Genomic DNA, 13225 nt, shown 5'->3' with positions numbered 1-13225 from the left:
GATTTATTTTGGTTATGGCTAGTTGGAGTTCTATATGCCTCACTTACCTGAATGTCCAGTTCTTTTGCCATGCTTGGGAAATTTTCTGCTATTACTTCTGCAAATTGTCTTTTTATGTCATTTGAGCTGACACCTGCTGTTTCATTGATGTCTATTAATCTTACATTGTTTTTCTTTGCTTCATCTTGCAGTGGTTGGATTACTATTTCTTGGTTTCGTTATTTTTAAGATTTCTTTCCTTTCGTGGTCATTCACAGCAATGCTGTCTTCAAGGTCTAAAAGTCTTATCTTCAGCTTCGTTCAAGTGGTTTCGCCAGCTTTTGATGGAATTTTTAATTTCCTGGATATTGGTTTGAATCTGTTTCATGTATTCCAGTTCTTTCCTATACTGTTCATTCAAGGTTTCCAGCAATTTACTATGCTCCTCTACTTTTTTGTCTGTGTCTTCTTTAGATGTGCTAAGCAATTCTTTCATTATTGTTGTCATTTCTTTTTTCACTTCAGAGATTATTTCTGATGTGATGTCTTCTACAGCCAGATAGAGTTGTTTCTTTATTTCAGCTGCTATCATTTCAGAAATTTCAGGTGTATAACTACCAAGCTTGTCTGTTTTGATATCTCCTGGACTTGTTCTGGGTCGGGTAGAGGTCTGAGATTGCATTTTGCTCCTTCGTTTTGTCATTTTCAGAGATGCCTAGGTTCCCTGGAGCTCAGCTTCACTCCCAGGATGATGTCATAGTAGAGGGGCAAGGACCCAAAGGTCCCCAGTGCTCAGTGTGAATCCCTTGATGGTGTGTGTGTGTGAGTGAGGTGTGATCCCCAATGCTCCCACAGCTGTCTGTGGCCCAGCTTGGCTCCCACTCAGGGGTTCCCAAAGCTGTCTGGGTTTCAGCCCTGTTTCCACTGGGGTGTAATAGTGGGTGGGTCATCGAGTCTCCATATACTGCCACTACCCCACCCGGTTCCCACACCGGGGGTTGGGGGTAAGTGCGCAGTCACTGAGGCCCCTGAAGCTGTGTGAGTTTCAGCTTAGCTCCCCTGAGGGTGTGCAATGGGGGCAGGGAGGAGCACCCAAGACCCTTGAGGTTATCTGTGGCTCCCCTTGGCTCCCAAGCTCGTGTGTGGGGTGGCAGCAGGTCACCAGAGTTCCCGAAGCTGTCTGAGATGCAGCCTCTGGACTTTCCCTTGAACAATGGGCTCTCCTTCCATGGCCTTCTATCAGCCAAGGGCCAAAACCTCAGCATGCACTAATTTCTTTTGGGGCCAACACTAGGTTTTCTCGTTTTACATCCAAGTGAGGGGGATCAGAGCTTTCCTGACCGAGGTGCAGTCTGCAGTCTCGCCTTCCCAGGAAGAATTCTGTGGCTGTTCACTTATTCAGGCCTCCACTGAGCAGCGTCTTACCTTTTTCAGTGGGGTGGGACCTGTGGGTTGCCTGGGGAGTCTGTGGCACTGACTTGGGCAATTGGAGACAAGCATTAGCTATGGGGTGTTGGCAGTGGCTGTGGAGACTTGGCAGTCAGCCTTAGCCACAATGGGGGTCGAGGGTACAGTGCCAAGCTCTAACCTATGTGATAAGATTTGTGGTTCCCTGGATAATCAGGAGGTTGCCAGTGTATCTGAATAGAAAGTGCAGGCACCAGCAGATTACAGGACAGGGTGAATGTGGGGCTCAGATGGAGCCTCAGAGCCAGCAGGTGGGAAGGCCAGCCTGGAACTAGAGGAGAGATAGGGTGGGGGTAAGTTATGGAGCCATCAAAAATGGACAGGGGGAACCCAAGGGGGGGGTACATGAGATTGAGGTAAGTGAGAACGCCAAGGAGAAGAGAGGTGCCCACAAAAGGACCCAAGGGTACCTGTCTAGAGCCCATTTTGTCTGGCTCTCCAGGAGACCTCAGGGCTTTAACAGAGGTCTCCCCAGCCTTGGGAGTCAGAGTTAGGGTCACGTAGCAAGCAAGGGGTTGTTCTCCTAGATATTGACTTTCTACTAAATACCTTTCTTTAAAGAAGGGAACCTGCAGATAAATTTGTTAGTTAGTATTCACTTTTATAAACTACATTCCAATTTTGTTTCCCTAAAGATCTTTCAGATGTCCAAGAGCTCACATTGTAAACTTCTTAAAAGAGATAAACTGTGCCTGTTTTCTTGGACTGAACCATTTGGGCCTAAAAGTCATGTTTTTGTTCTAGGATTTTTTTTCATTCCTTCTTAAAAAACTGAAACCTAATATAGCTATGAATATTTCGCACTTAATGAAAAGAGCCTGCTTCAGCTTCTCAGATGTGTCCTGCTTTGGTCTGGCTCATTGGACTGTTGGGTCAATTTGAGAGATGTGTTTTTCAGCCCAGGTTTGCAGGACTAATTGTAAACAAGAAGCCATGAAATCTCATACCTCACCCACTCTGAAGGTGTGGAATCTATACCATGGCCTCAGAAATTCTCAGGTTGGGTTATTCCTCCTTAGCGGTCCATAAGCAGGTTCTGGCAGGTGTGCAGGATGTTCCATGAAGGCCCTTCTGAAGCCACTGGCCAGCAAACTTCACAGTACTGCTTGCTCCAACGCTGCATCCATGCTGGTTTGTGATGCCAGGGTCAGAGTCTTGCTCCAACCTCCTCTTCCTACTTGCAATGCAAGCACTGGGCCTTAACTTGTAGGTCTCCAGTCCAGCCCATTTCTAGCCCCTGTAACTGTCCCTTCTCTTTCTTGGCAGGAGCTAGTAGTGGCACTGAGTCATCTGGTGGTTCAGTATGAGAGCAATTTCTGCACAGTGGCCCTGCAATTCATGGAAGAGGAAAAGAACTACCCCTTGCCTTCTCCAGCAGCCACAGGTACCTCAGCTTTTGGGAGCCATGGACCCTCCCCAGGCTTTGCCAGAAATGTCAGCAGTCCAGAATAGTCAGGCCAAGTCTGAGCTTAGGTTTCTGACACTTTGCTTTGAGTGATCCCCAGTATTCCCATTGTCCTGAGCATTTAACAGCATACAAAGGACAGGAAAAGAGGCCACACTGACCCTCTCACTCGTTTCTTTCCTCTTTACCCATTTTAGAAATAAAATTTGTGGAAATCTTGAAAGATAGTAAACCTTCTTCAATAGGCATTTGCAGAAAAGAACATTAGCCATCTTCCTGTGATGAGCAGTTGAATCAGTGTTGTTGCTTTCATGTTTCAGTGACTCATGTTAGGAAGCTCCTCTGCTCACATTTGTCCTTTTCACAGAAAGATCCAGTCATCTTTTACATTTACATTTCATCACCTGTGCACTGTCCCTCCCTCCAGATCACAGTAAAGATGGCTCATGATTGATAACCAGGCATTCCTGCTTTTAGGCAGTGGGTGGGGGAGGTGAAGAATGAACTTGGTGGAAGAAAGCACCAGTGAGATAGAGGTGGGGTAGTACCAGCAGCTGGGGTTCGGGCTGGTGTCTTGACCCAGTGGAACCAGGCATTACTGTACTGTTGCTGCCAGGGCAGCAGTCCATGGCCTGCACCACTGAGCACCTCATGTGGACTTGGAGAGGCACAGTTGGCATACTGCCCTGCATCATGTTTTGTAACTTAATGATAGAACTGTATACTGTCAGTCCTCTGCCACAGGGATCTCAGGCTCATGTCAGGTTTTCACTGAGATGCCCTTCTTCTCTTCCTCTCTGTGCTTGCCCCTGTGGCCCCTGCTGCAGCCTCAGGGGAGACAGCATCCTCCCACTGTGAAGTCTTTCACTAATTCTTTTCCTTCTTCCTCTTTTCTAGAGGGGGGCAGCTTGACCCCAGTGCGAGACAGTCCATGCACCCCCAAACTTCGTTCTGTGAGCTCCTATGGAAACATCCGAGCTGTCACCACAGCGAGGAGCCTGAATAAGTCTCTGCAAAATCTGAGTTTGACAGAAGAATGTAAGACCCTGGAAACTGGGTTCTTGGGTTGGAAGGTTTTGGGGTGTTACTTTAAGAAGCGTTTATCAAAGCAAGGGCCACTCTGCCTCTGTCCCCTTCCCTACTATAAACTGATGATTGGCCAGCTGTTCTTGGGTCTGGAGTCTTTCTCCTAGACGTAGGTGTAGCAAAGGTGTAGTTCTGCACCCAGGATGGCCAGGGGCACCTCTAGACTTGCAGAGAGAAGCCTAAGCACAGCTGGCCCCCCTCAGCTCCACTTGGGGGGACAGTTGCAGAGATCAGGGTGGGGCATGCATTTGTGCACACACATGCACTCATGTGTCTGTATTAATTAGTGTGTATGTCTGTGTGCACAAGCACGTGTTTCTTTGCTTGTTTGTGCATCTGTATGCATACATGTGCATGTGTGTATCTGAGTCCACACACAGTCAGTATATGCTTGTATGTGTGGTGAGCATTACTTTTCGGAAAGAGACACACATTTCCGCCAGTTGGACCCTTAACTGTATGATGGGAGAGAGGACCCTGGACACCACACAGATACTGTCCCTATTGTTTCCGATAGCAGGTGGTGCAGTGGCCTTCTCCCCTGGAAACCTCAGTACTAGCAGCAGTGCTAGCAGCACCCTGGGCAGCCCAGAGAATGAAGAGTACATCCTGTCCTTCGAGACCATTGACAAGATGCGCCGTGTGAGCTCCTACTCCGCACTCAACTCCCTCATAGGTGAGTCAGGTCATGTAAATGGCCTAATCTATTTCATTTGGACAGGAAAGAATATTTTAACTAGAACATGCAGAAACAAGAAGCCATGTCTTGCTATGGGACTGGCTTGCAGGCCAGTGTAAGGGTATGTAAACCAGGCCACATGTCCTGCAGGAGGGCTGCCAGAATGTCCCATCTACCTTTGGATATATGAGTGTCCTCATGTGTCCCAAACCCCCAGCAGTGTGGAATGGTGGCTCTGGCTGAGGGTATTTTTGTCCCCAGGACTCATGCTGGTTGTCACATGGGAGCAAAATCAGGTGCTGTTGGCATCAAGTGAATGGAGGCCAGGGACCATGCCCTGCAGTGCCTAGGAGGCCCTGTAGAGTCAGCTTGAGAGATTGAGGGCCTGCTGAAGAGGCAGAGGAAGTTACTCACTTTTGAAGGCCCTTGGCACCACACACACACACAACACCCCCACCAGTCCAACATCTGACCTGCACTGCTCAGAAGGGAGTATTTTCTCTTGTCCTACCATCAGCAGCAGGCTCCTGGGTTCTGACCCCCAGGTTGCTGGCACCAGACAGAGGAATGAGAATTCACTCTGTTTCCTCATTGTGTGGCTGTGTTCATCTTCAGATTGCTACAACACATTTAGGACCTAACTGGTCGGCCTCCTCTCCCCCTACTGTAACTCCCAGAGTGGTTTTTAGGCTTCACTGAAATTTCTTAAATTAAGAAACATTTTGGACATATAAAAATGACAGAGACTAAAACAACAAACCTGTGTGTTATGTTCCCAACATGGAAAATAAGAGTGCTGCAGCCCCAGCCCCTTCTCCATCCCACTCCCTTCTGTCCTTCAATCCCTGGATCCCTGGCAGGCACTAGGTAGCCCATGGAGGCCTCTAACTTTGCCTTAATGCTACCCTATGACATAAGACCTTGACCTGTGTCTTTATTCCACTTTGGTGTTTGTATTTACCCCTGGGGGTCATCTCAGTTTTGTTCACACACCTTCACTTTTTGCCACAATTTAATTATTTGCTCACCTGTTGGGGGGGCACTAAAGCTAGTTCTGATTTTCTGTTTTTCTCTCCTTGTCTTATAAGCAAACTTAGGATTTGGCTCCCAATAACTCTGCCCTGCCCATCATTCTCTCCCTCTTTCTCTACCTGCTACCCTGCTGGGCTCCTAAGCCCTGGACCATCTTCTGCCTCCATCTAGGCCTTGGCTCCTGCAAGGGACCTTCTATCCCAAGCAGTTCCTGACTGCTCCTTGATCCCCTAGAATCCTGTTCACTTGGCCTCTCCACAGAAGCCTCCCAGCCCCACCACACTGCAAACTTGCTTTCTGATTCTGTAGCCATCTTCCAGCTGTGTTTTCTCCTAAGGACTCTACTACCAGATTTTTCCTTTATTTACCATTTATTTGGTCCAGTTCTGTCTCCTAGCCCTGCCCACATCTGAGCTAACACATACATAGGTACTCAGTACATGTGTAAGGGACTGTGCTGGAATTAATACTAGCCTCATAAAGGAGTATGCCCTCATTTTCTATTTTCTGGAACAATTTATATGAGACCAAGGTTGTTGCTCTTTGGGTATCTGAGTAGAATTTGCCCCTAAAACTGATGAGGCTTTGTGGGATTCTCTGTGTTCAGTTTTAATTCCCTCCTTCATTTATTTATTTAATGATGGGATTGTGTGCCTTATCTGTCTTCTCGGGTTAGCTGCAGGAAGCTGTTTCACTGGGTGCTGATCACTTGTCTCCATGAAGTGCCCAGACTGCTCTCACCTCCTCTAGCCTCTCTTATCTCTGGTGCACCCCCTTTTTACTTCTGTGACTGTTTATTTGCTTTTCTTCTTTTTCTTGATTAATCTTGTAAAGCATTTCTTCATTTTCTTTAGGATCTTCAGGTTCTAACTTGTGCTTTGATTGTCTTCATTACTGTATCTTTATTTTATGTTCTACTATGTGTTTGTCTTTATTTCTTTCTATTTTCTTAGGATTACTCTCCTGTTCTTTTTTTTTTTTTTAATTTTTATTTTAAAGAATAAAAGAAGGATAACATAATAATAGGGGGGACTTAGCAAATTACAGACAAAATTGTAGGAAATTATCAATGGTTATTGTTTTACATATTATTATCTACAAAATAGTTTCTCAGGAAAACAAATAGACAAATAATAGTGAGTTAGAGACAAAAGAGGTAGGAGATTATCAAGAGTTGTTGTGCTATACTTTGGTATCTTCAAAGAGGCTTCTAAAGAAAATAAATAGAGCTATACATGAGTGACCTATTGAAAAATAATTAACTATTCTCAATGGTTGTTGTAGGAAACACATAATAATAAACATACATCCATTTATGAAATAGGATAGGAACATTACAAACTTTACACAGTTATGGATAGATTAGTAGGAAAATATCAATGGCTGCTGTAATATGTGGTGGTATCTTCAAAGTGGTTTCTCAGGAAGACAGAGATATGCAAGAAGGATCTAATAAGTAGTTACAGCCTAAGGGTTGTCAAAAATAGCATATTACCTCCTCACCAGTGACTCCTTTCACTGAGGTATGATGGCTGGAAGGAAGGCCAGGATTGAAAAGAAGGACCGAGAGACTTGCACCTGTGACTAGCAGCAGGCTCTCCTGTTCTTTTTAAGCTCTGAAGTTAAAAGTACAAATAGCTCTTTCTTTTGAGTCACTTTCCTTCTCAATGCATGTGTGGTCTGTGAATCCCCTCAGGACCACTTGTCTGCGTCCCTCACACTTTGATAGACACAGCTCTCACTCTAGGTTATTTTCCTATTTCTATTTCAATGTCTGTACCTTAGAGTTTAAGCTCCCCCTTGCATCACAAATTAGCATGAGATCTCTAACACACTGGTGGCGTGAGCTGGAGGAGGAGCAACCCCAATGCCCATCTGCATGTGATCCCTAAAAGGAAGGTTGGGGTATCCAGTAAGTCTGTCTTATCTTGCAGGGCCCTGTCTGCTCCTTCCCCAAGTGCTGTCTAGGTGGTAGTGAGATCTGGAGCTGCCAGGATGCCCTCTCTTATGTGTTCTCTGCTTACCACACACACCTGCACATACAGCCATTCATGTTGAATAACCACCATCACTGGTGCTTGTGGGGGCTGCAAAAGGCCAAGGCCCTGGTGTTCCCAACTGGTTTACCTGGAGAGGCCATGTGAGACATGTCCAGCACACACCAAGGCTCTGGATGCTTCCCGGGCCTGAGGGCCGATAGGAAGGCACTTGGAAGCAGGGTGGGCCATTCCAACTCCTGATTCCTGCTGGGAACTTAGCTATTGCTGTGATGAGTAAAGCTGGTATCTGTCCTCCATCTTGGCCTTGGCAGTGTAATGGTTTAGGAAGCCTGTTACCTCTGAAGGCCATAGCACAGGGCTATATATAGCAGGTGCTATGTCTCTGGATTTCCCTCCTCTGCCTGTCTCTTCCTGTCTGTCCTTCTCTGGGGGGCCAAGATATGCATCAGATACCTCCCTTCTTGCATAGTTCAATTCTGGAGCTTTTGTTTGTGCCAGGAAAATTTAATTATATCTGTATATCATTCAAATCTTAGAAAACTTGAGGTGGAAAGTTTCAAAAATGAGTGGTGCTGAGGAAGGAAAGGTAAGACTCCTCGAAGTCAGCCTCATTCCTATTCAGTGAGGTGATGCTCACATCCCCCTGGAGACCACAGTGCTTACCTCAGTGTTTAAAATTCATAACTTACAGAATCCCATTACTGGTAGCACTTGCCTGTTTAAAGCCAATTTCTTCTTACATTTCCCCCAAAGAACAGCAGTCTCTTCAGTCCCTTTCCCTGAATACTTTGCAAAAGAGGTTTTCAAAACCATGGCAACCTATGACTTCCACATATTTACACCTGGTCCCGTGAAACCAGCTTCCTTCTAGAAGCCAATCCTAAGCTCCCTCTGCTGCTCTGCTTTCCCTGCTGACCTGACCTGCTGAAGTTGTCCAGTCACCTGCATGCAGCAGGGCCTGGCCCATACTGGGATATTATATCTGAACTGGAGCCTGTGTCACCACACCACCTCACATTCTGAGATCTTCTTTGATCTCTCCACTCTTCTTGTCTCTTAGTCATGGCCTGACAACCATGTGGATCCCCTAATCAATTCCTGTTGTTCCCAGACCCCTCCCCACCCCACAGTCTTGCTTTCTGCAGCCCACCTGCCTATCTGCAGACCACAGGGAAGTGTTCCACACCAGCCCTGCACTTGCCTCCCCAGTCGAAACACTGTTTCCCTTGGCGGCCCCAGTCCTCAGCAGGGCAGCTCCACAGCAACCCCAGGCTGGCCATCAGTACCTGCATATGCCTGGACACCACCTCTACTGTGCCCTTAGCCCTGTACCTGGCTCTGTACAGCTCAGAGCAAGGTAATTTTGCAGGCAGTACTCATTCCAGCAGGAGTCTCATGTCCCACTTGATGCAATGACACCCTTGCCATTTTTATTGCCAAACTCCTGGAAGAACATTTCTTGCTGACACATATAGCAAGTCTCTATACCTTTCCCACCCCTCAAGCTTGTCCCATCCCGCATTCCTGATCCCTACTGTGCCAATGGAGAAGCTTGGGGTAGACAGAGGCTGATCGGCAGCCTGTGTTCAGACTTCTGGGGCCCAGCTACGCTGCCCTCTCCTGACTCCATGGCCAGGTAATTACTGTGTCCCTAGTCCCTGTATCCTCCTCTGTAAGGGCCCCGCTCCTAGTCAGAATGCCAGACCCAGGGGGATGTGTCACCATGTGCTATTATCTTTCCACTTGTCACTCTGTGTCTCAACCAGAGCCTAGCCACCCCAAACTGAGAAAGCAAGATGGGACTGAATTTCTGTTTGAGGACTTGAAGAGAAGGGATATGGTGATCTGTGAATGTGCTGTCTGGTTGCAGGAGGCTCATCCCAAAGTGCTGACTGGCTGGGGTATAGCTCAGAGGCCAGGACCAAGGGTTTCACAACTCTGTAAAGCAGTGACATTTTATACCATGTTGAAAACGTGTCACCATAGCAACAAATCTAAGGTAGAGCTGATGTTAACGGAAGGGACAACAGCAGCCAGATCTAGCCTCACCCTCTCCCTGTGGGCCCTAGCCCTCAGGACACTGCCATCACCCCCACTTGCCAAGGGGAAGAGTCACTGGGAGTCATACTTCTCTTCACTACACTCTCATTGCTTAAGCCTGGGAGCTGGGATGAGAGCCACGTTCAAATATAAGCCTTCTCCTTTACTCAGAATCTACCAGGCAGAGCAACTTCTGAGAGAAGAGAACTAAAAGCCTCCAGTCTGAGGCCTACAGGGCAGGCTGACCCCACCCTACAGGCTCCCAGACCTCTGTGACTACCTTAACAGAATGGCTCTCCAGCTGCCTCCCTCCCTCTTCTTATTGCCAGCGTCTCAGGAAGCTCTAGAAGAGAGGCCTTCTGAGCCTTCGCACAGGCCCATAGCCCACAGCAGTGTGTCTGGTGAGACATCCATCTGCATCTCAGGGTAGAGGGGATCAGTTTCTGCCTTTGTTCATAGAAAGCCCAATGCTTGACCAACAAGAAGAAAGCTAAGCAAGGTGGTGGCCAAGGAGCTGCACAACTTCTGATTGGAGGTCCCATGGATTTGATTCTTTTTGCTCAAAAAGTTTGCAACAGCTGGATGTTGTGGTGCATGCTTGTAACCCCAGAACTCAGGAGACTGAGGCAGGAGGATTGCTATGAGTTTGAGATCAACTTGGACTACATAGTGAGTTCAAGGCCAGCCTGAGCTATATGGTGAGACCTGGTCTCAAAAAGAAACAGACAAAAATAGTAGTAAGAAAATAGTGCTTGGAGCTGGGCATGGTGGTGCACATCTGTAATCCCAGCACTCGGGAGGGAGGCTGAGGCAGGAGGATCGTTGTGAGTTCAAGATCAGCCTGGGCTACAAAGTGAGTTCAAGGTCAGTTTGAACTATATAGCAAGACTCTGTCTCAAAAAGAGACAAAAAAAAGAAAATGAATGGCATTGTTTCCAATGCCATGAGATTGATTAACTGTGTTTTTAGAACCAAAGACCCTGATTAAAGACCATCACTGAGTGTATCATTTAGGGAAACTGAAGAACGCTGCTGAAAAGATTGTTCAGATGCACTAGCTACCTATACCAGGACATGCCCTATCCCTCCTGGGAACAAATGAGGTCACAGTTCCAGCTTGTACAGGAAGAAGGAGGGGCAGAGGAGTGGGTCGGCATGATCATCTAAAGGGTTCTGAGTTGTGGGTACAGCCCTTGGCCACCCAGGAGTCACTCTAGGGCACCAGAGACAGAAAGATGTCATAGGAAGGAACAAAAGCAGAAATCCAGGAACTGTCTTCTGAAGAGGACAGAAGGCTGTCAGCCATCCACATAGAGGATGGAGTCCGCAGCCTTCCTACCAGCCAGGCTTCTTCTTCCCAGCTGCTCTGCCAGCAGGAATCATGGTTTGGGCCTGTGCACAGAGCTCTGAGGAATGTCCTACAGCACGTGCTTCTCAGAAAGTTGTGGCCTTTGCTCTGAAAATAAGTTCTAGACCCATTCATCTTAATCTTTTATTACTTCTAGTCTAGACATGATACAGACTTTTGGCACTTACAGGAGTGTGGCAAGTAGTGGACACAGGTTCTACCCAGCTTCTCCCTCCCTGTAGGGGCAGGACTCAGGTGTCTCTGCCTCCATCCCACTGGATTCTGATCTCTGTGTGGAGGTGGCTGCATTCTGACTTGGAGACAGCAGACTTAGGAGCAGAATAGTCCATATCATAGGCATCCTGAGAAAATTACTGTTGTGGTCAAACTGAGAGAAGAAGGTAGCAATTCTTTATCGTAGTTTTGAGTGTGTGTGTGTGTGTGTGTGTGTGTGTGTGTGTGTTTTGTTTTGTTTTGTTTTGTTTTGTTTTGTTTTGTTTTGTTTTGTTTTGTTTTGTTTTGTTTTGTTTTGTTTTTGGTACCAGGAATCAAACTCAGGACCTTGCCAGGCAGGCGCTGTACCACTGAGCCATATCCCCAGCCTCCTTTATCATAGTTTTATGCTTTTTACTGGTAAGTATGGATTATAGTTAAAGAGACTGGCAAAAAATTAAATTTTTAAAATTCACTACTAAATTTTTAAAATTTTAAAAACACTACAGTGTTACATCAAAGTCAAGATCTGCAAGAAAGTCAACACAGTAGTAAAAATAAAAATTTAAAAAATAAACCATAATGGCCAACATGCATTCCCCTTCCTCTCTGCCCTACACAGGGCCCAGCCTTTCCACTGGTGCCCTGTTGAGCTCCTGGTTCCAGAGCACTTCCCCATGAGGGGTCTGTACCTGTCAACCCCACCTGATGCCTGATGCCTTGGTTCACACAGCTCCCAAGGAGAGAATGGGGGTGCCCTGGGGTCTTTCTGCCCCGAATTCATTCCTGAGGCTCCCACCCCATTCAGGAGCCCTTCTGCTTTGCTTCTGCTCATAGGGTTATTAGATGGATAGGGACCCTAATGAGAAGGGGCCTCCTGGACTTGCTCCCACATCATTCCCCTTCCTCCCCATCTCCTCCTCCCCCTCCCCACCCCATCCTGTGACGAGGGGCCAGCATCTGAGTCAAACTGAGATTTACTGCCTCATCACAGTCCTCTCACGCTCAAGTGTCACACCGCAACTGAGCTTCTGGGGAAGCTGCTTCCGATGAGTCACTGGGCCAGATTTACCTGTGAGCCCACAAATAATGAGGGGAAAGGATGCTCGCTGAGCAGGGGTGGTGATGAGCTAGGGAGGGCATCTGAGAGCTTCCTGTGTCGTGGTGGAGAGGGAGCACCAGCTCCACTGAGGGGCTGGTTCTCTCTTTCTTGCTGAGTGAGACTACTTACAGGAATGCAGGACACTTTCTCCTTCCTTCCTGTTGCTTATAAATCAGGAGCCTGTCTCAAGAGTATATTCGAAGCCGCTTCCTCCTGCCTGCTGGTCCCCATAACATACAGCACAGTTCCTACGAACAGGCGTCTGCCAGGGCAGGAAATAAATTAGATTTGAGGACATTTTCCCACAGAGATTCTGCTCTGATTTTACCAAACAATTTACTTAGACTTTGGTCGTAAATCTAGACAGCTATTTGGAGGTATGGAATTTGGGTTGAGGGCTTTCTGTTCTGTTTTGGAGTTAAGCCATATAGAGAGCAGCAGGTGAATGGCCACAGTTTCCACCAAGGTTGTCACACTGCTGCAGGGCCTCCTCCATGCTGGCAAAGGACTGTGTGGCATTCATCCCACCCAACTCCAGATTTACTGTGGGCCTTGGTCTCCCGATACATGCACCACCTACCTCTTCTGGGTGAGAGTGGGGCTGTGTGAGTGTGACACACAGAAAGGCCTTGGCACTACTGAGCATACTCACCAGTGAGCACATGTTGCCCACTTGCAGGACCATCATTATAGCCACAAGCTGCCACCCCAGAGAGAAACACCCTTCTTTTTTTTTTTTTTTTTTTTTTAGAAATAAAAGGAGGAAAATACTAACAGATCGACAACGTTTTACAAAATAGCAAAGGATCAGTACAGACATTACAGAGTTACAAACAGAGTGGTAGGGAATTAACAATGCTTATTGTATTACATA

General features: G+C 47.0%; 1 protein-coding gene across 3 annotated transcripts in view; it reads left to right on the top strand.

The window, feature by feature from the left end:
• The window catches only part of Rptor (regulatory associated protein of MTOR, complex 1), a 392354-nt gene that overhangs the window by 328630 nt on the left and 50499 nt on the right, over window positions 1-13225 (top strand). For 2 of the 3 annotated variants that reach the window (XM_005407317.2, XM_013506089.1), the window contains 3 exons: window positions 2713-2830; window positions 3749-3889; window positions 4455-4613. In XM_005407317.2, the coding sequence (XP_005407374.1) occupies window positions 2713-2830; window positions 3749-3889; window positions 4455-4613 (418 nt within the window). The remainder of the gene's footprint in view (window positions 1-2712; window positions 2831-3748; window positions 3890-4454; window positions 4614-13225) is intronic. The other variant, XM_005407318.2, reaches the window with a different exon arrangement.

The sequence above is a fragment of the Chinchilla lanigera genome, unplaced genomic scaffold, assembly GCF_000276665.1.
Source record: "Chinchilla lanigera isolate Chin_1 unplaced genomic scaffold, ChiLan1.0 scaffold00105, whole genome shotgun sequence".
Taxonomy (NCBI): Eukaryota; Metazoa; Chordata; class Mammalia; order Rodentia; family Chinchillidae; genus Chinchilla; species Chinchilla lanigera.
This window is presented reverse-complemented; position numbering and strand designations above follow the sequence as displayed.